The following is a 26763-nucleotide window of genomic DNA, read 5'->3' on the forward strand; positions in this document are numbered from 1 at the left end:
ACCTGGGCCTTGTTTCCTCATCCCTAAAATGGGGATAATGCGACGATAGTGCCTTCCCTTTAGGGCTGATATGGGGAGAAAACGCTGTTGTTTTTCTGGGAAGTCCTAAATGCACAGCCCACCTTAGGGGAAGGCCCGAGAGCCCAGGGTCTCCTTCCTTCACTGGCTCCCTGAACACCTGAGGGCACGTTCATCTGAAGCTGACAGCCAGGGCGACTCCCAGGCCTCACCTGGAAATGACCTATTCTGGGCACTTCCTCAGAAGGAAACTTTTAGAAAGCGATGGGGATTCTCTCCTTTAAAGCAGTGACCCCACATACCTATCATTAAAAATTTTTTACCATGCACCCTGATATGTGTACGTTATTTATAAATTATGTGTATGTACTATCCTGCTAATATACATATTATAAAACAAATACAAAAACAGGATTTAAAAAGGATGAGATAAAAGTAAATATAATCTGAAGGTCTAATATATTCTTCCCATATCCCAGTGGACGGTCTTGCTCACCATCAGGGCACAGAAATCCCATATTGGAGACCCCAGCACCTCCACATTTTTGTTCTGGTTTTAAACATTTGGAGAGCTACAGTGGACCGAGCCCGACGCTGAGAAGCTCACGTGTGCAGAATACCCGTGATGATCAACCCTCTGCCATAATCCACAGGGATTCATCCCGTCGGGACTGACCGGGAAGGAGCCCGACCCGAGGGAGGCCAAGTGACTTCCCCAGCGTCATTCGGCCAGCAGGTGCACCGTGAGGTTGAAACCCAGGCTACTGGGGGATGGCTCTCTCGCGTTCCACTCCCAATCCCAGCGTGTTGGGAGAGGGGGAGGTGGGGAGCAGGAGGTCCCAGGAAGGAAAAGTGTGGCCGGGGTAGGACAGGACTGCTATGGGGCCAGTGGTGGGGGCCCTGTCGCTCCTTCACCAGCTGGTCCGGGGAGGCTGAGCCAGGAAGCCCCTGCAGCCGGTCCGGGCAGGCCCCCTGTATGGGGAACAGGGGCCCAGGTAGCGGAGCCCCAGCCCGTGGCTTTACTGCTGCTGACCAGAGGGGGGCAGTCACCACTTGCTCTGGGCCACTTGGCGGGTCCCTGCCCTCCTCAGCTCCTGCAGACCCCAGAGCCAGCACTGAGTCATTAGGGGACCCCAGGCAAGGGCCTTGCAGGCCTATCTCCCCTCACCTAGCAAACGGGGGCCAAAACACCAGCTTGGGGATTCACAAAGGAAGCCCACGGAACCCCTGCCTGCAAGGAGCTCACAGTGACTCTTGGCAGGACTCTGGACCCTCCTCCCCAGGCGCCAGCCTTCCAGTCAGAGCCGCCCGTCTGACTCCCGGAGCCGGGCGATTCTATTACCCCATGTTGTGGAAGAGGAGAGTTGGTGAATCCGGAGCACCTAATAAAGTCGTGGCAGAGTGGGGACTGGAACCCAGGCCCCTGGTCCCCGCACAGGCTCTCTGTCCCTGAGGGCTGGAGCGCCCCCTCCACCAGCCTGCAGGCCCTACACGCCTCGAAAACGGGCAGGAGGCAGCGCGGACTCCCCCACGCTGCAGACAGTCGGGCCCAGTGGGGCCGAGTGGGCCCAGTGGGGCCACAGTGCAGCTGGGGGAGACGGGCCCGTTCTGGGGAAGGACAGAAAGTTCTGCCGTAGCCGGCCCGCTCTGTGACCTTCTGGGCATCGTCGGCATCTACCTACTGACCTAGGAAGCTGCAAAGGCAGGCTACCAAACAGCTGCTAAAGAAATCCTCTGTGGGGGCGCCTGGGTGGCTCAGATGGTTAAGTGTCTGCCTTCGGCTCAGGTCATGATCTCAGGGTCCTGGGATCGAGTCCCGCATCAGGCTCCCTGCTCAGTGCAGAGCCTGCTTCTCCCTCTCCCTCTGCATTCCCTCTGCTTGTGCTCTTCTGTCTATCTCTCTGTCAAATAAATAAATAAAATCTTTAAAAAAAAATTAAAAAAAAAAAAAAGAAATCCTCTGTGGAAGGGTGAGAACAAGAGGCCCCTAATGTGCCTGCCAGAGGAGGCTGGGCCCCAGGGGGCAGGAACGGGGTGGGGAGGCAGTGAGCCAGCGGCACGGGGTGGGGGGCCTGGTGAGCGGGTCGAAGGGTCCACCTGGATGACCAGAGGCTCAAAGGAGGAGAGGTCCCCCTCCCTGTGCTGGGAAGTGTTCAATAACAGGCTCTTGAGGAGAAAAAAGCCAAACTGGTTGACAGCACTCACTGATCCCTGGGGTGTCGACGGCTCCTGGGGGCAGGTTGATGTCACCGATCACATTGTCAGCATGACGCACGGAATCTGGGATGGTCAGTATGCTCGTGTGTGCCCGCTCCAGCAACCCAGTGGTCCCGGCACGTTCTCGAGCTGTCCACCTTGGCCCAGCGTGCATGGGGTGAACACACCGTGCACTGTCCGTCCCAGGGCTGCCTGGAAACGGTGTCCTCTAGGGAGAGCTGCAGACGGTGGCAGGAGGGGGTGTGAAAGTGCTGGGAAGGCAGGGGCTCTCGTTTATAGAGTTGGGGGGGTCAGAGGATTGAGAGCAGGGTGAGGACAGATCCGTGGAACCTGTCCCCCAGCAACGAGATCCTGTGGACGTCTGCCTCACAGAACCCTAGGATGCAGGCAAAGGCGCCCCCCTTCCCAACGTGCACTCAGAGCCCATCATCCGGAGCGTGGCCCCGCCCCCCTGGCCTCTGGGTTCTCCCTGCAACTAGGCCCATCTCCCTGACGCCCTGCCTGCCAGTCCCAGTGTCACTGAGGCCCAGCTCCCTCACAGGCTCCTTTTGCACCTTCCCCGCAGGTCCTGGAGACAGGACTAGATGTGCCCAGCCATGAGCTAACAAGGGCACCAGACTCCATAACCTGGGCCCGGGGCCTGTCCCCAGTGCTCAGAGACATCTGTGACGTCCAGGCTGACAACAGGGTGGGGATGACACTGCAGGAGGGGCTGAGGGTGCCTGTTGTGGGGAGGGACAGGCAGCGGGCTTCAGGGAGTCCTGCCGGCAGGTGGGCTGGGCAGCTCCGGTGGGGATGCACACAGCCCCTTGGCATTGTGCCTCTCTCCGGGGCCTGGGCCTGGTGGTTGGTGAGCCTGCCCACTCTGGAGCCCCCTGCCCCACACCTGCCCTCCTGGCCAAAACGGCCTCGGGAAGCCTGTCCCTCCTGGTTTCCTGGCCCCCTGTCCCCAGTGCCTAAGCCAGAGCAGTGGCCAGAGGCAGCCCGGGGTGGGGACACACACTTCGTGTCCGGCTGGTCCTAACCGGGGCTCAGCCACTTCTGAGAGACTTCTGTGTTCTCATCTGTGACAGAGACATGGCCCACGGGTTGTCACGAAGATGAAATGAACAAGGTGCGTGGCCCCCAAAGTCTCCGAAAGCTGAGCGGCCTGTGGAACCACCAGTTCTCTCAAGCTTTCATTTTGCTGAGAGGGAAACCGAGGTCCAGAGACAGGGCTGGCTGACCCAAGACCCGGCGGGGTGGGGGTCGGCAGGGTCTGCGGGGGCGTGGGGCGTGGGGGCAGGGGGCGGGTTCACGCTGGGCCCCCACGCCCTGGGCGCAGTCCCCTGCAGCCCCCCATGCAGGTCCTCGGGCCTTCCGGGAGTGGCCAGCTGTGACCAGCACCCCACGCTCTGCATTCGCTCTGTCCCTGCCTCTGAGGCTGCGCCAAGGGAGGAGTCCGGGCCCTGGGCTGGCCGGGCAGGGAGGACGGGCTGGGGGCGGGGGCACGGCACAGCTGTCCCCGGGACTCCGTGTCCTTGGTCACATGTCCGTGGACCCTCCGTGGCGACCCGCAGGGGCTCAGAGCCCGGGCAGGGCAGGAGGAACTCCGGCCGTTCTTTGGGCCAGGCCTCTGGGGAGGGGGCTGCTGGCCTGCCGTGGCCGCCTCGGAAGACCCCTTGTCAATTAATTTGGCAGCTCAGTGTCCGGAGCAAGTGGTCCTTGAGAGGCGTAATATATCCATGTCAGAAATGAGTTATGGGGCTCTCCACGGGGCTGTGGTCATGCCTCCCCTCCCCGGGCCCTCCCCCAGAGGCTGGCTTTGTCATTAGCCCCTGTGTTTGCCTGTGTCATTGCCCCCCCCCAAGGCAGTGGGCGGCCACAGGGGACTCATTGGAGGCCCATTATCGGTGCTGGTTGTGAGGGATGATGTGGGGGTGATGGGGGCAGGCCCATCTGCACACACATCAGGCCCTTTGTCTCAGGCGTGGTGGGGAAGATGGATGAGGCCTGTCTAGGCTGCGCTGCCTGGGGGACGTCAGGGGCTGGGGACTGACCTCGGGGACCGGGGACCGACCTTGGGCTGGGTGTTGGGTAGAAAGTGGCCTGTGCTTACCTCCGTGGACAGAACCAGATCAAACAGGTTTGAGCAGAGACGGCTGATGGGCCATAAGGAGGAGGAAGGCCAGCAACGCCGTACGAGTCAGGTGGGGTTTCTGCTTGGCCGGTGCCGGGTGTCCCCCCAGAGGCTGATGAAGCCTGTGCATCTGGGGGTTCCCTCCGTGTTCAGCCCAGGCTGACCGAGTTCTCAGACCAGCTGACGCAGACACCTCACTCTGTGGCAGGGAAACCAAGGCACGCCCAAGGTCGCGGCAGCAGCCCAGCCATGGTGGGAGACGACGTGATGAGCTCGCAGACACCTCCACCCCACTGGGGGATGACTCCAAGTCTAGGTTCTGGGGGCAGAACGGGACTCCTGCCCACTCCTGAGCCTGAGGGCAGGCTGGCCTGTGCGTGCACGGGGCCCTCTTGTTTCACAGGTTTGGGCAGAGCTGGAGAAGCTGTGGGGAGGCCTGCAGCCAAGGAGCTGCTACGAGGTGGGCGGAGACCTCACTGGGCAGTTGCCAACCTTCCATGTTCCCCCATGCACGCAGGGCACAGTCCTGACCCCTTGGTCTGGCACCTGAGGCCTGCCGTGGCCCACCTCCCACAGCGACCTAGCCAGACCGTTCTGGAGACCGTGGACTCACGGCACAGAGCTCCAGCACTGGCCCCTGGGGACTCACTGCCCTGATTCTGAAAGTCCCCCTTCCACGTCTCTCCTGCCACTGGATCGCACACTCGCGCCTCACCTGGGTCCCCAGTCCCCACACCAGTGGAGGTGCCCAGTGAACGAATGAAGGAAGGAAGGAAACCACGAAGAGCCCGACACCGTGGAAAAGCATTTCGGGCATAATTGCCAAGGGCCTTTCCCTGGTCCTCCCCTCTGTCCTAGTCATTCCGTTCTGGGACAATTTCTTAAGGAAATAATCCCAAACACAGAAGGAAAAGTGTGCAGAGATGCTCATTTGCATCCCAGTGCCCCTCATACCGTTGAAAGTGGGCCCGTCCTAAGCGTCCAGTAGAAGGGGACACACATGCCCCCTGATGATGCAGCCGTCCACACTGGCAACGGAAGCCGGAGGGCGAGCGGGAAGCAGACAGGTGCCCTGTTCCGGCGCAGCCGGACGCTTCGTGAGCGCCTTTGAGGACCCAGATCTTTACGGGCCTCGGTCCCGCAGCTGCATGATGCTGCTGATCTGCTGGTTTATTCCTCTGCCAGTTTCCGTGGCTTTAAAATATTAGAGCTGTACGATCGTGTTCTATATCTGGTGGGACACGTTTCTCCTCTCTGTCCTTCCTTTTCCGAGTCGTCATGCTTATCCTGCATATTTATTCTTAATATAAATTTTAGAGCCAACCTGCCAAATATGGAAAGTCTCCTGTTGGGCTTGAATTGAATTTACAGAGTTTGCTGAGAGAGAACTGATAGCTCTGTAAGACTGAGCCATCGTTGTATTGGTTTGGGAAATTAAGGGAAAAGCAGAGTGAACACCATCAGCAGCGTGGGAACTGCTGATTCTCCGGAAGGGAGGGAAGAATGGGTGCATGACCCCACGTGTCTGACCGCACCGCAGCAGGTATGGGGACCTGGACAGGGACACTAACGATGCAAACAGTGGGTTTAGTTTCTCTTCTCCATTTTCTACTTCTTCTGTAAAATATTTTAATTTTTAAAATACGTAGACATTTTTAAGGAGCGGGACATTGACAAAGCATAAGGGAGACCAGGACCAGGCTGCGGAGGGAAACTGGCCGTGTCCCTCCGGGAGAGCCTTGGGGGCTGGAGACGGGGGCCTTGGGGAGGGGGCGAGGCCCCCCGCCGCAGCGCTGTGCAGGGGAAGGCAGATGAAGGGCGGCTGCTCGCAGGCGGTGCCCCTGGCCCTCGGCGGCTTGGGCTCCGGGTGCTCCTGGGGTGCAGGTGGCGTGTGTGAGTGAGAGGTCCAGTCCAACCTGGGAATCTGCAGCTCTGAGGCTCCAGCACAGAGCTGAGAAACCCATCTGGGCCCGGGGGGACGTGCCCGCTGGAGGGTCTCTGGCGAGCGCCCCGAGGGCCGCTGGGTCCGGGTGAGTGAACCACAGACAACTGGGGGATATCAAATAGCTCGTGGGTTCCTGACCACTTCCAACCCCTCCACAAATCACACTCAGGATGTGTGGCCTGGGGTGTGAGCCTCCAGGTCAGGCTGGCCCACAGGACGGCGGCCGTTTTCAGCTTAACAACCCTGGTGTTCCCATCCCTTGTCCCCCACCAACCTTGCAAACGCTGGGTCAAGGGAGGGGCTAGTCCCCAAACCGTCTGGAGGGGAGGCTGAGGCTGCCCGAGAGGGGAAGTGACCTGCCCAAAGCCATGTGTAAGGAGAGCCACGCAGCCTACGTCCATCCGGGTGCCCCCCAGGCTCCAGTCCCAACCCCACAGCATTCTGTGGATTTGATGTGGTTGGAACAATAAAGGCATTTCCTAAGCGGACTTCATTCTCCCACCACAGCCCCCACCCCACACGGAGGGTGAAGCCTCCCGGACAGTTGTGTCCGCCCCCCGGGGCGATGGATACGTCAGGGCAGAGACAAGATGGATGGGTCATCGGTAATGAGCTAGTCCGAGTCCCCCTCACGGGCTGGGGGCAGGCGGCTCTAATGACCACAGGGCCCAGCGTCCCTGAAGACGGGCAGCCCAACCCGCCATCCTTCATCTGTGCCCCTCGGAGTGACTGTGGCCGGGACCCCCGCCCCACCGTACCTGGCCCACTCTCCCGTCTCTGGGGCACTCGTGCTAGGGAGCAGACGCACCAGAGCCTCATCAGGAACAAGCCAAAGGCAGAATCAATGACGGTGGCATTTCGAGGAGGGGAAGGAGGTGGGGAAGGGTCTCCCCGGTCAGCAGGGCCCAGACCACCTCCAGTTCGTGGAGGCAGCAGCCTCTTCCTGAGTGCCTCTGTCCCCTTGCAAAGCCAGGTGCTTCCCCGCAGAGCTTCCTGTGATCCCGTTTTGGCTTCTTTCCGCCCTGGGGAAGGCAGGGCGTACAGGCTGATCCAAAGCCTCAGACAAAGGCCCCCGACCACCGTGGCCACCTGCCCCGCCCGGGACAGGGGGATAGATAAGGAGCCGGCTAAGCTGCCTTCCCTTGGACTCAGGCTCCCCAGAAGCTGCATCGATCTGGAGGGGGCTGCGGATGCACGGTGCTCTGCCCCCACCTCTCCCTTCTCCTCTGCCCTCCCACCCCCTCGTCAGGGCCCTGCCGGCTCCTGGGCCTGAGGAACAGGGCAGACAAAGGCCTGCGGCGGGAGGGAGGGACTGTGCAGCCCCAGGAACAGCTGTGACATGGGCCAGCGTGCATGTGCGACCAGCGTGAGAACCGCCTACAGAATCCTCCTACTGACGTCCCACAGCTCAGGGGCCATCATGGCTCTGTGCTGCGGCCTGGGCTGGGCGCCCGGCCCTGAGGCTGCTCGCAGAGGGACGGCCGGCGGGGAAGATAGACATGTACATAAATAGGATGAGCGCTCTGAGAGCGGTCTGACAGGGGCCGCAGGGGCCAGGGGCAAGGGCTGGGGAAGCCTCCAGAGCTAGGGGCATGAGAGCTGGGTGTGAGTTGTGATGGGGCTTTGCCAGGCCGAGGGAAGGGAGAGCAGCACGAAGCACATTCGTGGACGGGCATACAGCTTCGGGGGAGAGTGGGGCAAGGGGGCATGCAGGGGCCTGGATCACAAAGGCCCCCGGGGCCAGGGCCGATTCTGAGGCTGGGGCGCTGCAGAGGGGTGTTTGGTGGGGGGGCGGTGCTTGTGGAGAATGAGGATGAGGCCCAGCAGGGCAGCAGCTGAAAGGACACAGGGGTCAGTCCTGTGAGGCAGGGAAAGCCCGTCCACTCCCCGGGCCACGTCCTGGTGCTGGATGGTGCCCCCCAAGGTCAGCCTGCCTGGGCTCTAGTGGGGTTGCAGAGGCCGCCAGGGCGCGCATGGCAGACCCCCAAGACGGAGGACATGCCCAGACAGGCAGCTGCCCCTGCTGCCCACCAGGTGGCCACTGGCCTTGGCTGCAGCAGCCGGTGAACCCACTGCGGCTGGGGGAGCCGTGCCCCCCATGGTTCCCACTGTGACAACCACCAAGCCAACCAGACATGGGGCTGAGAGAATGAAATGGTTCACTTCCAAACTCTGTTGCAGAAGAAGGCCCTGGCTGAGCGTCAGCAGGCCCACAGTCAGTGTCCGCTTCGACTGGGCTGGTAGGCGAGTCCCGCTCCCTCTTGGGGCATCAGGCTCCCCGTTGGCACCATGAGAGTCCATCCTCCCAGCCCTGACTCCCCCACATCCTCAGCTGTGCGGGGAGCTTCATGGTTTCCCCCACACTCTCCGAACCCTGTGAGGTGTTCCCGTATGCACAAGACATGTGCTAACACTGAGGCCCGATGACCCAGCCGCGGTCAGCAAGCCCACGACAGAGCCTGGAAAAGCACCCTGGTCTCCCGCTCCCTCATCTGACCTGTGCAGAGTGCGGGTATCTGCCTCCTTAGCGCTGGTGGGAAGGTGCTCAGTAACCGTCCCCGTTTTCTTGAGCGTATTTGTTTCCAAGTGGGGGGTGGGGAGAAGTCATGCCTCCACTCAGGGTCCCTCCCTGCTCCCCAGAACAACCAGCCTAGCAGGCCTGCGCTCCTGGGGGCCTCTCTACAAAGGCCCGTCAGCCAACTGCTGGTCCCAACAGTGAGGCCTGTGATTTCCGTGCTGGGGTTGGGGAAGGGAAGGTGGGTGGTGTCCAGGCCCAGGGCCCCCTGGGATGAGGCCCCATCCCGCATGGGCGGCTGGCTGTGGGCAGTTCTGGGAGGGGGCACGCTGCCCGGTGGCGGGCTCAGCCCGGGGGTTGCTGGCCGGCGGAGGGGGGCTGGGAATGCTCAGCTGAGCTAACAATACGGCCCATGGATCATATTTACAAACACTCCAGTGAGCAGGAGAGGGACGTTAATTAAATATTCACATCCTGCGGGGCCTCAGGGAGCCCCGCGGATGAGGACGTGCTGGCAGGAAGTTCGGTGCTGCTGGAATTCGGGGCTGCTGTGGGGCTCCTTCAGAAGCCTGGTAGGGCTTATTACTGGGATTAATTTCGCGTTACCATCACTAATGCAATCACCATCACAGGCCAGGAAAGCCCTCTTCATCACTCACAGCCCAGGTTGGGCGGCCACAGAGGAAGAGGGGTCACCGAGCTTGGCACCGGTTGGGGGCAGGGGGAGGGAGAAGCAAGCCCAGGGCCCCAGCTCTGATGCTCAGAGGCCTTCCTGGGAGGGGCCGTATGGTCTGAGGACCCAGCCCGGCGGAGGCCTGAGGCCGAGGCCCCTCAGGTGGGGCTCCCAGGGCTCACCCAGCTGCCTCATTGATTGGGAGAAGAGAATAGAAGCTCCCAGACATCTGGGAAGGCTGGGGCAGCTGGAGGAGCCCGGGGGTTTCTGGAGACCCACACGCCCCACATCCGTCAGTCTCGATTAAGGAGGGTCACCGCAGCATTGTCCTGGCAACGCCGGGCTGGGGGATGAGGGAGAAGGAGGCGGGCGTTGCTCTCATCTGAAAGACCATGAATCGGGCGACGGTGATTGAGCACCCGTGACGGACAGGCATTGTGCTGGGCCCACACGTGCCGCAGGACGGGCAGCAAGGGGAGATCGGTCAGGGATGAACGGGCGTCTCTTTCTTTATGGACTTTCAAAGGCACCATTTGGCATGCTGAGCAGGGCGATCGATGAGAGGCAGCTGACCCCCCCCCCCCGGCCACCTCCAGGCAGCAGGTGGATGGGCCCACGTGGGGGACGGCCAGAGGGCCTCTCGGCACCGACTCCGCACTGTGAGCCAGACTGGGGGCCCCTCCCGAGCAGGGCTGTTGGCCATCAATTTACCCTCTCCTTCTGCACTGAAAGGGAAGCTGGGACAGTTGCCGTGTTTCCTGATAAATTATAACCAGCCGTTCCCCAGCCCAGAGCAGCCCAGCACTTGTATAAATCAGGCTAATGAAAGCTGAAGCTGTCATTTTTGAGAGCAGGCATTCATTCGGCAAACCTTCACCAAGTGCTCGCTAGGTGCCCCGGCCTATGCCGACTGGAAGACAGACGGAACGTGGTCCCGGCCGGCAAAAGGCCCCTGGGCCGGCGGGACCGGCAGACACACACCAGCACTCACGAAAGGCGGGGCTGCCTGCTGGACGGAGGCTGGACTCCGGAAGCAGCAACACCACCTCCTGTGTGGCTTTGGGCCCGAGCCTCAGCCCCTTTACCCGAAAAGCAGCCACGAGGACACCTACCTTGCAGGACTGGTGTAGGGATTAAATGACCATGCAGCTCAGGGCCCAGCCCTGTGCCTGGCACCTGGGGGTGGGGGGACAATAGATGGTGAGTTCCCTCTTTCTCCTCTGCTCCTGCCGCCTGTGGCGAGCCCACCCTGGACTGTGGGAGGCAGAGGACGGATGCTGGGCTGCACCGGGGGTGGACAAGGAAGGCCGTGCTAGCAGGGGATGAGGGGTGCGACTTCGAGAATGGGGGCTGGGGAAGAGTGGGGGTTTGTAAGGGCAGGGCGTGCGTGGAGACAGAGGACGGGCTCGCGGACGATGCAGCGCGTTGAGGGAAGAGCTGGGAGAGTCGGCCGGCTGTCTCCGCTCAGCCTGCGCGGGGAGGGGCTGGGACAGGGAATGCTCGGCCTGGGGCCCGGCCTGCGGAGACAGCGGCTGGTCTGTCTAACGCAGGCTTTGGGGACGGAGAGAGAAGATGGCTGAGCCCCAGGAGGGCTGGCCAGGCAACAAGCCCACGGCAGGGACAGGCAGGACTGGACAGGCCAGCCGGGAAGGGCCCCGTGTCCACTCAAGCCCTTCAGACACGGGCTCTTGGGTGGGGGACTCGGGGACACACGGACAGAACACCCCAGACGCACAAGTGCAAATGCACAGTGGACACGTGCACGCTGCGGACAGACGCGCAAATGGGTAGGAATCGCGGGCAGAAAGCACCGTCAAGAGGCATGGCCACCCAGGCCCTCAGACGCCGCTGGACACAGGGGGACCAGGTCAGCCCAGTTCGTCCAGGACTTTCTCGCTTGACCTCAGAACGTCCCGTGTCCTGGAAACCCCCTCAGTCCCAGGCGAACGGGGACACTTGGTGACCCTACGTCGGAGACACACAGACCCACACGGGCAGACATCACGAGTCGCACACGGAGCAGAGACACACCCCCCCAGCCCAGAGACCACACTCGCACAAAAGCCGCACGTGCGTGTGCACCCCCCCAGACGACAGAGCAAAGGCCCAGCAAATCTGGAAAGGACGAAAGCAGCCACCGAGTCCGTGGGCTCCTGGCATGTGGCCACTGCTCTGATGCCACAGAAGAGCTTCGGGGGCGGGAGGGGGAGGGGCGGGCGGACGTGGACACACGGCCGCCCCGAGCGGGGCGTTCTGCCCACGGCTCGCCCTGTGCAGCTGACGACGCTCCGTCCCCGGGCACGTGTGTGGGGAGCCCAGGCACATGGGACCGTACAGCTGTTCGGACCCCCATCTGCAGCCCCTTTCCCCAAATTCTGGAACCCCAGACATTCTGACAACAGAGCTGCTCTTCCTCACGTACTAAGAGGCATAACCAGACCCGAACGGATTCTTCATCTAATTTTGTGTGGCTCTTCATGGTCCTCTCTGGTAATAGTAAGGTGCTCAACTGTCGGGCCTCGTATTGGCTTTGAAAATCTGCAAAGTGCGGAATCAGAAACACACCTCGCTCCAAGGGATTCAGAGAAGGAAACCCGGACCTGTGTGTAAACGTCTGCACTCAGGTGCGCGGCATGACGTCCTGGGCATCACCCCGAACAGGACCCACGCACGGACATCGGCCTGACGCAGGCGCTGCTCTTTACAGAATACACGCACACCATCTCATGTGACCCTCCAGAACCACGTGGGGTCGACAAGCATCACCGTCGCCTCCAATTCCCAGACACGGAAGCAAGGCTCAGAGAGGCTGAGCGTCTCGCTCAAAGGCACACAGTGAGGGTCTCTGGCCTTGGTCCCAGGGACCCCAGAGCCCATGTTCTTTCCCTGACGCTCCCTCACTTCCTACCGTCTCAACTACTCGGTGAGAAACAGTGATGGGTGGTGATGTAATCAGTGGAAGGTCCGACCTTGGAGCCCTGAAAGCTCCAGCTAATGACCACATTGACCAACGGCCGTGGCACGGCTCAGCTGGGGCGGGGGCCACGCGCCAATGTGGGAGCAGGGTCTCTGCGGGTCTCCTGCTGGTTTCCAAGAAGGAGTGGCTTCCCTTCGGCCTCCTGTAGAGCCACCCGGTCCTCAGAGCCAGCGGCAGCCTGTCTGCCTCTCCTGAGGTTCCTCAGGACCCGACGTATCTTAGGGCCACCTGGACGCCTCAGCTGGGGGAGCCTGCGACTCTTGATCTCGGGGTTGTGAGTTCGAGCCCCATGCTGGGTGTAGGGATGGCTTAAACATATAATCTTAAAAGAAAGAAGAAGAATTGGACATACCTTCGATTTCACAGCAGGGACTCCCAATGCTTTTGGGCCATGACCCCTTTCATGACTTCGGGCAAGAGAGCTTTCCAGTGGGGGACCCCCACAGCCACCTGCAGATCACGGCTTGTCGGAATAGTCACGTAACCTCTTCGGGCTTTAGGCAGCGTTTCCAAGTCCCTCCTAGGCCTTAAATGCCACAGTCCAAGGACTAGAGCTGTTCTCAGCTCACCCAAACAGGGCTCTGATCTTGCCTTCACCAGTCAGGGACCACAGTAGGCCAGTGGTTCCTGAATTTGGCTGCACATTACCATAGTCTGTGAAGCTTTTAAAAACCTGATGTCCAAGCCACACACCCTCAAATGATTACGTTGGCATCTCGGGGGGGTGGGGTGGTGCCCAGACATCAGCGTTCACCTGCAGTCCTCAGATCCCAGCGTGCAGCCCACTTCAAGCACGAGGGCTTCTCACCCTCCACCAGGATACAGATACCCTGGGGGTCTTGTTAGAATGCAGATTCTGACTCATCAGGTCTGGCTCGAGCCTGGGATTCTGCATTTCCAGCAAGCTCTCAGGTGACTCTGCTGCTGCTGGTCCCCAGACCGCAGGGCCTGGTCAGTCAGGGGGGGTCCCTTCCAGCTCAGCCCCCCTTCAGAGCTTGGTTCTGCGGGGCTCAACAAGACGGGGTGTCTGCCGCTGGCCCACCAGCAGGCTCAGCAGTGCTTTCGTTTCCTCTGGGGGTAGAGAGACAGCTCCCGCCCGAGGAGGAGGCTGAGGTTCATGGTGCTTGTGACTTGCTCTGTGGTGCACGGCCGCTCGGTGGCGACCAGGGCTGGTGGGCAGGGCACTGCTTGGCCAGGGGCCAGAAACCCCCTCGGGGCCTCGAGTCCCCATCTGCCCACCAAGACCACAGAGGGGCTGGTGAGGGCGCGCATCTGGGGCCGGCCCTCCCGGGCTCCCTCCCAGGTCTGTCTCAGTGGGCTGAGTGACCTTGGGCACTTTATTGGTTGTGCTTCAGCTTCCTCATTTAGGACCGAGTGCCTCTCCCAGGACAGTGGTAAAGAATGAACGAACCAACGACTGAACGAATGAATGAAGCACTCACTCCCAATGCCTGGTTCTTAGTAAAAGCTCAGGAAATGTATTCTTTCTACTGTAGGACTCCGTGGTCCCCAGGACCTCTCCAGCCTCGGTGATGCTACCCCCTGACTCCCAGTCCAGTGCTCCTTCCACTCCACTAACCTAGAAGAAACTCACCCAGCAGGGCACGGGCCCTGCCCCCAGTCGTCCAGAGACATCAGCTCTTCTTTGTCCTGTTCTGCGGACTCCCGGATTGTCCCAGCACAGGGGCCCCAGCCCCCACCACAGAGAGCTGTCCTGAAGACCCCCACTGGGACCCTCTCCAGAGCCCCCAGCTTGCAGGGGCTGAACTCTGACCCCCATTCTTCCAGCATGAGCTCGGCCCGTCTAAGGGCATGGGGCCAGGCCGGCGGCCCCGGGAAGCTGAGGCTCTGGCCTGCCTCCAGGCAAAAGTAGCAAAGCTCAGCAGAAATGCCCCGGATAGGGACGCCGGTCAGCGGCCTGGGAGGAGCTGGGCAACATGGGGTCTGCAAAGGCAGGAACTGCCAGCCCGAGAACAAAGGGGTCTTGGAGAGAGGGCCCAGGCCCCAGCGCCTGCTTCTGAGAATCTGCATCGGAGAGGAAACACCAGGGATTGGCCACACCCCCAGGCAACTGCAGCGGGCTGATGATAGCCCGCTTGGCCAGGACTCTGGGATCCCTGCACCCCAAGGTGCAGTGTCCACAGAGGGCTCCTGGTGGATTTGCCCCATTGGAGCCCAGCGGCCCTTTCCCCCTGGTCCGCCGTGGGAACGCTAATGACCCTTCAGAGCCCTGCTAAGTGTAATGTCTCCTTCCCTGGGAAGTTCAGCTGTCCTCCCCTGGGCCCCCTGAAGTGCCTCCCTCCCCCTGCAACGCACTTACTGCGTGGTCCCAAACTTTATCTTCCCCGGCAGCCGTGTATCCCAGGGCCATGTCTGCTCACCTCTGAATTCCACGCCGGGCCCACAGTATCTCTCCAAGGACACGAGGCGAGCCACAGGGATCTTCTGTTCCACGGGTCTTTCTGCTCCAGTCAAAGATCGATGTTTCCAACCAAAACAGAAAGGGGATCCTGACTGTCAGCGCATGTGTGCGAGCGTGTCTCAGGCACACAGGGCCCCTGGGAATGTTCCGGAACCCACGGACGTGACATGGACGTGTGCAGCTGCCGTCAGCCGGGAAGTCGCCTCTGCCTACCTGCTGTGCCAGCTGGGCTCCTTGGGCCAAGCGGTAAGGGCCCGGGCTGTGGGCCCCCTCCGGCCGCCCGCGCCGGGCACTGCCAACCTCCGAGAGCACGTGTGAGCAGAATTCCATCCGGCCCCCCAGCACCTGTCATCAGCCCCCGCCGCCCACCAGAACTACACTCTGGGGCCTGCAGTGCCCCCCAAACCCGAACGTTGTGACCCACGATACCCCACGGCTTCATCCCGTGCCAGGCGGGCTCTCTACCCCCAGAGCCCTGACTATGGCCAGCTGGCTTCCTCATCCTGGGGAAGCTTCCAGAATGCTGTCTCCTGTGGTTGCCCCGAGTCTCATGGTCTGCACAGTTCCGTCTGTCCGTCCCTATGAGCCTCCGAGCTGTCCTACCCAAAGCGGACCTCAGCAGCCTTCCCTGAAGCTGCCGACCACCGGCTGGGCAAGTGGCCTCCGCGCCGCGTCTCGCTAGAACTCCAGCAGCACAGCCCCCCTTCTCCTCCCGCAGCCGGCCCCCCGGCCCCACAGAACCGGCCAAAGCGGGCTCCGCAGGAGGCTCCACGGGTACCAGAGAGCCTGCACACCCATGTGCCTCAGATCCCTCCTCCTCCTCAACTCCAGCGCCTTCACCTCTGCCTGCCTTCCTGCCGCCCCAGGGTACACACTCTTCAGCCTCACGGGGTGCAGGCCCCGAACCCCACAACCCATCCTGGCTGCCCGCACTGGCAGCCGTCCTCTCTGTCCCCTGCATGGGTTCACAGGTCCGCCATCGTGCCCTCCCACCCCCACGCTGCACGCTGGGGTCCCCGAGCTGCGGGCGGAGAGCACACTCCACCCCAGAGCTGGAGCGCCCGGGGCCCTGTGCCGCCCCACTCACCTCTCCTGTTCCCAGAAGGGACTCGGCTGAGGCTCCGCCTGGGACCCCACCTTGCACCCCTCCTCAGCCCCGCGGAGGCCCGTCTCCTAGTGGCCAGGGAAAGGACCCGACTCAGACAGGTGCCTCCAGCTTCTGGTTCCCCGGCCCCCGCCCCCTCCAGCTCGGGGCCCTGCATTCTGGGCCCCGTCCTCTCCCCGTTGTCAGCCGCACCATCTTCCACTTCTCCTGCATCTGCCTTCAGAGACAGTAAACACCGAATCTCTTCCCCCCAAAGGCCAACAGACAAAACCCCAGCTAGTCCTTTGGACACCACGTCCCCTCCTACCTTCCACTCTCTCTCCTCTCCCCTACACCCCCTGTGCTTTTTGAAAGAAGCGTCTCTGCTTCCTGTTTCACTCTTTCCATTCTGAACTCGACCCACTGTAGCCCGCTTCCAGACCCCCCACCTCCAGAAACAGCTCTGGCTTTAGTCACCAAGACTGTCTTGCTGCTCACTCTAGGGGACATTTGGTGGCCCTTGCCTCCAGGAGCCTCTTGGAGCAGTTGGTTCTGTTGGCCCGTCCTTCCTTTTGTGAAACACGGTGCCCCCGGCTGCTAGGAGGACGTCACACCCTGGTTTCTCTCCCACTTCCTTTGGCCCTCCCCTGCTCCGGCTGCCCCTCAACACCGAGATTCTCTACCAGGGCCTTCTGTGCTTCTCGAGCTGTGTCCTGTCCCCCGGCATCTCAGGCACACTCGTGTCTTCACCTGCCCCCTGCACACGGGTGACCCCCACGCCCATCTCAGCTCAGACCTCTCTCCCGAACTCCAGGACCGCACTGCCCACTGGGTCCTGGATGCCCCAGACAACACAGACCAGGCACTTCCCACACAGACCTGGCCTCCTGCCCCTGAGCTCCCCGTACCAGCAAATGAGACAAAGTGCACAACCCAGACAGTGGGAGTCACCCCGGGCTCTCGTCCCCACTTCCCCTCCCCTGCAGATGCAGCCGGTCACTCGACTGTACACGGGGAGTCTCCTGGAAAGCTCGCCAAACACAGCTTCCTGGGCCCTACCCCTGACTTACTGAATCTGAATCTCCAGGGCTGGGGCCTGGGAATCTGAATTTCTAGAAGGCTCCCCCATGTTGCTGTGATGGCTGGCATTCAGTAACCCCGGTTCTTCCCGCGCTGCTTGCCTGCACTGGGCGTCAGCTTCCTCCCGGCATCTCCTGCCTCACCGCCTTCGGACTATGCACTCCAGCCACGCAGAGAGATGCAGTTCCAAGTACACGCAGGGTTTGTCTTTCCACACGTGGTTCTTTCTGATCACACCCCCCTGGATAGGCTCCCAGTCTCAGCCCAGGCCAGGCTAACTGCCTGCCCCTCGGGTGAGTGATTACTGACGTGGTAGGTTCTCTCCTGGTCAAACAGTAGACCCTCAAGACAGGACCTGGATCTTCAGTGGACACTCCCCCCAGCACTGAGCGCAGCTCAGAGAGGTGGTGAACAAGAGAATAAAACAGGAGGGGCGCCTGGGTGGCTCAGTTGGTTAAGCGACTGCCTTCGGCTCAGGTCATGATCCCAGGGTCCTGGGATCGAGTCCCACATCAGGCTCCCTGCTTGTCAGGGAGTCTGCTTCTCCCTCTGACCCTTCCCCCTCTCATGTGCTTTCTCTCTCTCATTCTCTCTCTCTCAAATAAATAAATAAAATCTTAAAAAAAAAAAAAGAGAATAAAACAGGAGAAGGAAGGAGGGATGGCAGCGGGGCTCAGAGGATGGTGACTCCACCAACCTGTTTGGAGGCCGGGCCACGAGCTGGATCTCTACCCAGCAGGGCCCTTCCATGGATCCTGAGGCTGGGTCCACAGAAGCACCGTGATGGTGGTGTCCTTGCTGCCCTGTTCACTCTGGGTTCCCCCTGTAAGTAGCCAGGCTGGTGGCGGGAGCTTGCCCTCCCTTCCATGTGCCCCCCGATGAGGTCTGGGGCTTCTAAGAAGTCCTGGCCACCTCCAAGCGTCATGAGTGAGGACAGTAGGCTTGCAAGGACCCGAGGACCTCCTCACATGCGGATGTGGAAGTGGCCGTGCCCTCCCCATTCCTGGACCCTGCTCCCATGCTTGACGTATGACTGGACAATGCCCACTGTGCTCCTGTCAGGGCAGCCCTGGCTGGAGGGTGGGCCGCCTTCACCTGCCCCTCTTGCCCCATCCCTCTGGTTCTTTTACCATGATTCCCCCAGCCCTTCTCCTTCCCCCCTCTGCCCACCTGCTGCAAGACCTGCCAGTCACTCTGATGCCCTATCCACGGCCCTCTGACTATTCTCACGGGCTGTCCCCATGGTCCTGACTCCCCACTCTGCTGACCCCCTGCCCCTCCCCAGCCCTAGTCTTAAGATGGCAGAAGCCTTGCTGGGGAGCAGTGTTGGTTGGGGGGGGGAGGCTTGCATTAGCTGGATGGCAGCCCTGTTTTGCCCCCTCACTGGAGAGATGCCTGACCCTCTGTGAAGTGAGTCTGATTCTGTAGCAGGCCCACCCCCTGCCTCCCACACTCAGGATCAGCTACATAATTTGTGGATCCCACTGCAAAATGAAAACGCAAGATGCATTGTTGAAAAATGATTAAGAATTTCAAGATGGCAAGAGCAGAGCATGGAACCAACCACCAGGCCCCTCTGTGAACGTGGGCCTGTGGGACTGCTCAGGTCTCACACTGATAAGGCCAGCCCTGCCCACATCTCTTTCCAGCTGGAGACGGTCTCTCCCCCCTCTCTTATCCTCAGCTGCTTTCTAAAACAGCTCCTCAGGGCCCCAGGCAGGAGCCCAGCCCCAGCCCCCTCCAGACGCCCAGAGCCCTGTTCAGCAGGCTGTCAGCATGGATTCCTGCAGCCCTGTGGGGGTCTTCCCCCCACACGCCCTCCGGCTGCAGAGCACTCATATCCTTCTCAAATCAATGCTTATTTATTGAGCCCCACCTGGCTGAGGTTGAGCAAGAGAGGACACGTTGATGAATACTCAAGTCATTGCCCTGTAGGAGCTCAGTTTATAGCAGGATTAATACTTAAGCAAGAGCAAAACCAAACACAGACTCTGCGGGTTCAGAGAAAAATAATCATATTTGATTAGGAAACTGAATATCACAAAAGAGACGCCCTAAAGATGGACTCTGATGAATGGGCAAGATCTTAGGAACCCGGAGAGGAAAGGGGCATTCCCAGGAGAGGGCTCAGCATGGGCAGAGGCTGCAAGTGGGAAGATGCATGGCTGATTCTAGAATCCTGAGTTGTGCAGTTTGGCTAAGGTAGAGGGATGATGGCACAGTGGACACGGACTGGAAGGAAAACTTGGGGTCAGCCGTGGAGGCTCACAGGGCCGCGGTGAAGTGTGTGTACCCTCTTGCTGGAGACACCGAAGGGGGGCTTTAAGCATGGTGCACACTTGGGAGCAATGGGAGAAGGAAGGAGACCTCCTTTGCATAGTATGGAGCCACACTTCCCCGCAGAACGGGCCGCTCCTAGCCCGGGTTCCAGCCCTCGTGACCGCAGTCCGGAAGCGCTGAGGCCTGGGCGGCCTCCTGCCCCGCGCACGCGGAGAGCCCACCATCCCGCGCGCCCCTTGGTTCCTAGCAGGGCCCAGGCGGGGGTCATGGGCATGGGGCTTTCCCGTCACTGGCTCGCATTGGCCCTGCGCCAGTGTGTGTGTGGGGGGCGGGGGGGCGGAATAGGATCCCTCACTGGGGTGGGGGTAAACCGGCTGCGCACGCCCAGAACGCACCACCCGGAGTGGGGAGAGCGCGGCTCCCAACACTGACCGGCCCACCACCCGCTGTATTTTAACTTTCTATTATAGTTCTCAAGCATGCACCAAAGTAGAGAGAATGGTGCAGAGCTTCCCCACGTCCCCACCGCCCCGCCGCCACAATTGTCCCCTCTGGGCCAGTGCCCGATCGCCTGACCCTCCCCCAGTGCCCACCCCCAGCTGTAGAAGAGCGGGCGCCGGGCGCGCGCACCGAGGCTGGGGTACGGACCGCGGCGGGGGGCACCGCGGGCGGGGAGCGGGGCTCGCGCGTAGGGCCGCGGGGGGCGGGGGCGGGGCGGGGGCGGGGCGCGGGGCGGGGCGGGGCGGGGGGCTCCCTCCCAGGGACTCTGGGCGCACGGGCTGGGGGCCGAGCGTCAGTCTCCGCCCTGCAGCCGGGAGGGAGCCAGCCGCGCCGCCGCTCTCCGCGCCCGTCCGTCCGTCCGCCCGCAGCCCGCCGCAGCCCGCCGCCTCGCCATGCCCAACTTCGCCGGCACCTGGAAGATGCGCAGCAGCGAGAATTTCGACGAGCTCCTCAAGGCGCTGGGTAAGCTGGCGCGGTCGGTGCGCGCCTACGAGGAGGCGCGGCCCCGAGGTGCCCCGGGCCCGCAGGCGTGGGTTCCGGGAGCAGCCCAGGCGGAGGGAGTCCCCGGGGCGAGGGCGAGGGCGAGGGCGAGGGCGAGGGCGAGGGGAGCGATCCAAGGCCGCCCCGGCAGGAGCGGCGAGTGGAGCCCGGGAGCCGCGCGCCCCGCGGACGTTTGCTGGAGGCTTGGCGCCTTCCCCGACGGTTCGGCCTCGTCTCGTGCTGGATCAGCGCCAGGGGAGGTTCCCTCGAGTCCAAGGAGGATCAGGGACTTTACATTTGGAGACTCGGTGTGAGGCCAGGCCCTGCCACGAATTCACCGTGCTGCGCAGGGAGAGCCGCTTACCCTCCCTGAGCCTGTGTCTCCTCTGGGAAGTTGGGGCGAGGGTTGGGGGGAGCGGGTGTTTGGAGGTCCCCATCTATAGGCAGAGGGTTTGGGAAGTGCCGGGCGGGCGCTGCGACCGAGCCCGCGGCGCCGCCCTCCTTCCCTGCGCAGGTGTGAACGCCATGCTGAGGAAGGTGGCCGTGGCGGCTGCGTCCAAGCCGCACGTGGAGATCCGCCAGGACGGGGATCAGTTCTACATCAAGACGTCCACCACGGTGCGCACCACCGAGATCAACTTCAAGGTCGGAGAAGGCTTCGAAGAGGAGACCGTGGACGGACGCAAGTGCAGGGTGAGGCCCCGGAGGCGGGCGGCGTTCCGGGGTCCCCCCGCCAGCCGCGGCCCGACGCGCCCCCGCCTGCCTCTGCGGCCGGCGGCGCGCTTCCCCTGCAAGGCCGTGCTCTGGCGGTTTGCAGAGAGGACTCGCGCGGGCGGGTTGCCCTGGGCTCGCGAGAAGGTCCTCGCCAGCCCGCCCCCACCCCACCCCACCCCAAGCCGCCGCCTCCGCGCTGCGCCGGGAGGGGCGGGGGACCCCGGCGGCGGCGGCGGCTGCGGGGGGCGGCCGCGGGGCTGCGGGGGGCCGGGCCGCCGCCACGTGTCCCGTCGCAGGTGGAACGGCTGCGCTCGCTTCCCCCCACCCCCGGGCCCCCGGGGACGCCCTGGATCCAGTTTCAGCGGTGTCGTGGGCCAGCACCTCTCCCTCCGGCCCTCAGCCTGGTTTCTGAAGGAAAGGCGGAGTCCTTCCCGAAGCGAGGCGATTCTGGCTGGGGAAATGGACCGAGTGCTCCCTCAGTCCTCAAGGGCAAGAGTGTGTGTTCGTGCGGCGCTTGGCCCCAGGGGTGAACGGTGGACGGACGCCAGCGGCAGTACATGCCCGTTTGCCGTGGCAAAAATCGCTTTTGGTTGAACAGAATGAAGGGTCGGTTAGTGTGTATTCTGAGGGCAGATGGAGAATTGTCGCTGCTGCAATCAGTTATCTAAAAGGCCACAAAATGTCTCCCTCCCTTTCCCCGGCGTTCAAAACAAAGAAACACGAATAAGGTTCCAGAAAGTGAGGAACTGAGTCTCCGGTTTCCTGAGGGGGCCTGTCTGATCTGCAGAGTTGGACCCTCCGGACACGGAGACTCGGCCGCAGGGGTGGACCCACATGGCGGGTTTGGCGCACAGAATTGGCACAGCCAGAAAATGATGTCCAGGCTTGCAGAGGGCAGCGTCTGAGCCCCACGGCACTGTTTGTAAAAACAAGAGTGACTGGGAGTCCCGGGGAGCTGGCCTGGCCCTCGGCAGGACTCAGCTGGGGACGTCCAGCGGTGGCCACTGCCAGAGACCACGGCTCTGATGAAAAATCGGAGGTTCACGTGACAGCCTGGCAAGTGTCAGTTAGAAAGCAAGTGTGTGTGTGCCCCACGTGGGCACCCCCACCCAGCTGGCGAGCACTGTGCTTTGTGCCGCCTCCCACGTCCAGGAGCATGAAGACGGTTGATTTGTTTTGTGTCTGAATGTTTTCCAGAGGCCGTACCCTGGAAGGTGGTAGTGTTTTTGTCCTCAGAGATACTCAGGTTTGTCACAACAGTCTGTACACACGGAAAGGAAGGGGTTATCCCAAAATCCGTGCAGTGGAGAGGGCTCCTGTCGCTGGCTACAGTGTGGCTATAAATGCCGTGTCTTAGGTTCCAGCGTGGTATAGTTCTGATGGGAAGGTTCTTGCCCTTAATATGCTAGTTGCTTGAAGGGATAGTCCATTTTGACACAAATGAATCACTGCATGCTCTGAATTTTATTCCTGGAGATGAGAGCCCAAAGCTCCGCTGGTTCGGAGAGTGTGTGTGTGCGCGTGGGGAGGGGGGAGCTCTGGGGGGACACGAGGCCTATTTATTCCCCATAAACCCATGGCCGGCCCTCCGAATCTGGACTCCATAGGGCACCGCAGAGGCTTCTGTGCCCTGCTGACAGGGACCATGTGTTGCTTCTCTCCACAGCCGAGACCCTCCCGTGCGCACTGTTGTCTCCGCTCCTGCTGCCAAGACCATAATTAATGTCACTAATGGTTTTCCTGCCTGCAGAGTTTGGCCACTTGGGAGAATGAGAACAAGATCCACTGCACACAGACTCTCCTCGAGGGGGATGGCCCCAAAACCTACTGGACCCGCGAGCTGGCCAACGACGAGCTCATCCTGGTGAGGTCCTGGGCCCCTGAATCACGCCTACAGTCCCCAGATGGTGCCGTCCTCCCTCACCAGAGAGCGGGACCCCGTCGGCCGTGCGTTAAAATTTGAGCGGAAAGCTTGAGGTGACAGTGGAGGTCACAGGCATTCATCGTTCCGTGGTTGGGAGGAGCAGGGCTGTGACAGGCTGTAGCGTCCCCACTGTGCGTCCCCATGGCGGCTCCGTGGCGGCTCGAGCCGGCCTCCCTTCCCACTGGGCCAGAGTGCATGGGCTCCGGGAGGCCCCAGGGGTTTTCACTCTGCAGAGGGATTTTTTTCCCCTTCTCGTTCCCCATTTTGCTACCAGGGAAAGATTTCAGGAATTTTAGTGCGTCAGCACTGGGAGCCTCAGAGAGCATTTTTACCGCTAGACTTACCAACTGCAGTGGCCTTCAGGAGCCAGGCAAGTCCTGTGGCTGCCGAAGGCTCTGCATGTCCCGTGGTCTGCGGCTGGGGCCTTAGAACAGGGAAGGGTGGGCTCTCCCTTCGAGGCACTCAGATTAAAACATTTTAAACAATCCTGGCCACACAAACTTTACCTGGTGAGGCCAGTTTAGAAACCCCCACGGTTTAATCACACACTGCCTCGTCCTTGATTTTAGGTGTTGGGGGCAGAGGGCGTCAGGGAGGACAGGGAAGGCTCAGTCACTCTTCCTTTGTACTTCAGAATAGAGCAGGCTTTCCCTGCCCCGACCCCGCCCCCCACCACGCACACGCGCACACATTCTCACGCACGCACACTCTCCGCGCACACGTGCGCGCACTCACACACACATACACACGCACACACGCAAGGAAAGGGGAAAGCTGTGTGGGTAACCTGGAAATGATATCCTTTGTTCTCCACGAGGCATATGTTACCATCTACCCTCTAAGAGCGCCCGCCTGCCCCGTCTTAGCCAATGGCACCCTGCAGCACTGAGGAGGGAGCCGGCAGGGTGGGATGCGAGCCGGCCACGCTGTGTGACATAGGCGTGGCCCTTCCCTTCCCAGGCTGTGGCCTGAGGGCTGCCGCTAAAGTCTGATCCCCGGGTGGGTTGCTCTCAGCCCTGAAACTGCATGTTGATCCTGTGAGCAGGCCCTGCATGGAGCGGTCTCTGTTACTTCAGCTGAGGCCGCTTGTCCTTCCCGGCCCTCATTTCCAGTCCTGTCTGCTTTCATAGAGAAGGGACTGGCTTCCTTTGCAACCTGGTGAATGCCATTTCCAGGGAAGGACTACTTGATGGGGTTGGAGGAGCACTTTGAGGCTGAGACATGGAATTTAGGAGAAAAAGGAACAAAAGGTTCGCTGGTACCTGAGTCAGCAAAGCTCTTAGTTCTGGAGCGTGGCTGAGGGTCGAGCAGGCTCGGTGTGCTCCGTGAGAAAGTGTGATTTTATTAACCTTGTAATCCCCGAGCAACCAGAAAACATTCTGCTGCGAGGACTGCATGACTTCCAACACCCACCCCCTGCCCCCCAGCTCCACCCGTGCATCCTTCCTTGGCTCAGCCGACCAGACAAGCCTCAAAAGGAGCATTAATTCTTGGCATTTGAGACTTGATCTATGGGCTTTTGTTTCAAGGGTTGTTATCATTAATAAATCCAAAACGCAGGGAGATGCTATCTCCTTATAACAAGAGGCAAATTATCCTAGTTAAGTTGAAATAAGCTCTCCCAGGGCCAACAGTAAATGGTCCCCCGGGGGCTGTAAGTTGCCTTCTGTGAAAATGGAGGATCTTCCCTCAAACCGCTCTGGAACAGTCTAGAGTTTCTTTCAGGAATCTTTCGGCATGGGTGCCGGCTGAGAAGGATGTTTCAGATCAGGTTGGAAATGGGATTTCTTCTTGTATCTGGAAGCTGCTCGTCGGCCTGGGGGCCTGGGGGAGGCGTCAGATCCGAGGGTGGTTACAGTGCATGGGAAGAGTCCAATCCCACACACTCCATGTCCCTGGAGCTGAGAGGTCAGCACCCCAGAGGCGAATTCCGGTGGGAACGCCTGCCCCCCTGCCCTCCTCCCAGCGCAGCATCTCCTGCAGACAGAGGTGTCCGGAGCAGGTACAGCTGTGCCTGCGTGACCAGGAGCCCCCACTTGGAAAAGCTGCTGATGGCTGTTTGCTTCCTGGTGTCACTCATGACTAGTGTTTCCCTGAGACACACGTTGGGACGTCCTAGCACGCGCTCCGAGAGCGTCTCAGCCAGCCGACGGGCCGGGGCAGGAAGCTGAAGGTCAGGTTTAGCCAGGCTCTCAGCCTCTCCCAGGCCTCAAGCCCCTTTGAGAATCTGAGAGCAAGGGGCGCTCCTGCAGAAAAGCGTACGTTGGCAGACGTGCCCACATCGGGGCTGCAGACTGGAGGATTTTTGATGTTTGGTTTTGTGTGTGAAACAAACATATTGCTTTCCCTGTTCCAACTGCGTGTAAGAGCCCAGGAGAGCAGGCCCCTGAGTAATTGCTAGTTTGGGGGAGAGTTAAGATAGTTTACTTAGAGGCGATCCCACTTCAGGGGCCAGAAGAAAATCCTCCATCTGGGGAGGTTTATGCCCACCGCACAGCAAACAGACATACAAACAAAGAGCCGTAGAATTTTGGCTGGAAAGAGCCTTGGGGATCATCCTGTTCCATTCCAGCCCTGTCTGACACCCCCTCCCTTCCACTCCGCACCAGCAAGAGGAAGCGCCGGGCCCCCTTCCCCGCTCTGGGGGCTGCAGAGCTGGGTCCAGGCCAGTGCTGTGCCTTTGCAGCTCAGACCCGTTTTCCAGCTTGCAGATAACTTGAGGGTGGGCAGCCGCTCTCTCCAACGCCGCCCCGTCTGGCTGGTCAGCGCACGAGCCCTGGGCTCCAGCTGCCCAGGCCCTGCGCCCTACTGAAGTCATTTGAAGAGACAGAACCACCTCAGAAATGTCCAATGTGACATCTCCCCCTTTCAGTTTAATTTTTCAAACCAAACATTTCCCATGTCAGCATTCATGGGATCCAGAAACAAAGGAAAATTGCATATAATTCTACACCCCAGTTGCTCTCTGCCCGTATGGAGCTTAAGGGAGAAAAAAAGACCTTAGCAGTTAGTGTGAGCATGTGGCACAGGAAATTGAACGTTGGTTACAAAGGGTCTTTAACAGGGCAGTAAGTGGCCTTATTAGTGATATGTTTTAAACATATTTGCACAGGCATCTGCTCTGATTGTTTTTCCTTCTCTGCAGACGTTCGGCGCCGATGACGTGGTCTGCACGAGGATTTATGTTCGGGAGTGAAGGCGGCCGGCTTGCTCCTATTTTGGGGTGGGATGCATGTTCCCCTGAGAAATGGCATAGGTCTGAGCTGCCAGTGGACACCCCCCACCCCACATCAACGTTAGGTGACCCCATTTCCCCCGTGATGGTGTTGTAGTGTTTCCCCCCAAGGCCTCTGTACCCCTGAGTCCCTGGTGCTCTGTAGTTTGGCATCTGCATGGTTTTGCCTGTCATTAAACCGGCTGGCCGCGTTGCAAGGCTTTTCCTTTCTTTGAGCTGCGTCTTCAGTTGCAGCCTGGGGTTATCGTGTCCCTGCTGTCCTTAGTACCACGCTGGGCTGGGTAGTGTCTTCAGCTTCAGCCTGCTGCCTAGGACCCCTGCTTGGAGCCTACAGCAGGGTGGCAAGCCGGGCTCCCTCCAGCTGGATCCAGACTGCAGAGCTAGGCGTGTTTGGACCTCACAGTGTCGTTTCCGAAAGGAATTAGTCTGTGTAGTGGTGGCTCCTAGCAGGAAAAGGAGGGCACATTCAGAAGGTTAATTGAGGGGAGGCCAGAATAAAGGGACTATTTACACAGACACTTACAGGGACAGGATGAAGCGAATCGGCGAAGGATGGGGCGGCCCTCGGACCAGCAACAC

The 26763-nt window shown here is 60.7% G+C and overlaps 1 protein-coding gene and 1 long non-coding RNA gene across 2 annotated transcripts; one reads left to right on the forward strand and one right to left on the reverse strand.

The window, feature by feature from the left end:
- Positions 1 to 13079: 13079 nt before the first annotated feature.
- LOC145723315 (uncharacterized) lies at positions 13080 to 16529 on the reverse strand. Its single transcript, XR_014148246.1, has 3 exons — positions 16448 to 16529; positions 15974 to 16059; positions 13080 to 14926 (listed from the first exon to the last, which is right to left on the reverse strand). It is a non-coding gene; the product is annotated as an uncharacterized LOC145723315 (long non-coding RNA).
- Positions 16530 to 20147: 3618 nt separating this feature from the next.
- CRABP1 (cellular retinoic acid binding protein 1) lies at positions 20148 to 26377 on the forward strand. Its single transcript, XM_006749511.2, has 4 exons — positions 20148 to 20293; positions 20826 to 21004; positions 22776 to 22889; positions 26095 to 26377. Exons 1-4 carry the CDS (start codon positions 20224 to 20226, stop codon positions 26143 to 26145), a joined length of 414 nt encoding a protein of 137 aa, XP_006749574.1. The 5' UTR covers positions 20148 to 20223; the 3' UTR covers positions 26146 to 26377.
- The last annotated feature ends 386 nt before the right edge of the window (positions 26378 to 26763 follow it).

Source organism: Leptonychotes weddellii, chromosome 9, assembly GCF_054177405.1.
Source record: "Leptonychotes weddellii isolate Sample4059 chromosome 9, ASM5417740v2, whole genome shotgun sequence".
Lineage (NCBI taxonomy): Eukaryota > Metazoa > Chordata > Mammalia > Carnivora > Phocidae > Leptonychotes > Leptonychotes weddellii.

Excerpts from the sequence above, each read along its gene's own strand:
- CRABP1 (XM_006749511.2), top strand. The coding sequence starts at position 20,224 with ATGCCCAACTTCGCCGGCACCTGGAAGATGCGCAGCAGCGAGAATTTC. Across the intron at positions 20,294-20,825 it reads CGAGCTCCTCAAGGCGCTGG|GTGTGAACGCCATGCTGAGG; the intron begins GTAAGCTGGCGC and ends TTCCCTGCGCAG. Across the intron at positions 21,005-22,775 it reads TGGACGGACGCAAGTGCAGG|AGTTTGGCCACTTGGGAGAA; the intron begins GTGAGGCCCCGG and ends TCCTGCCTGCAG.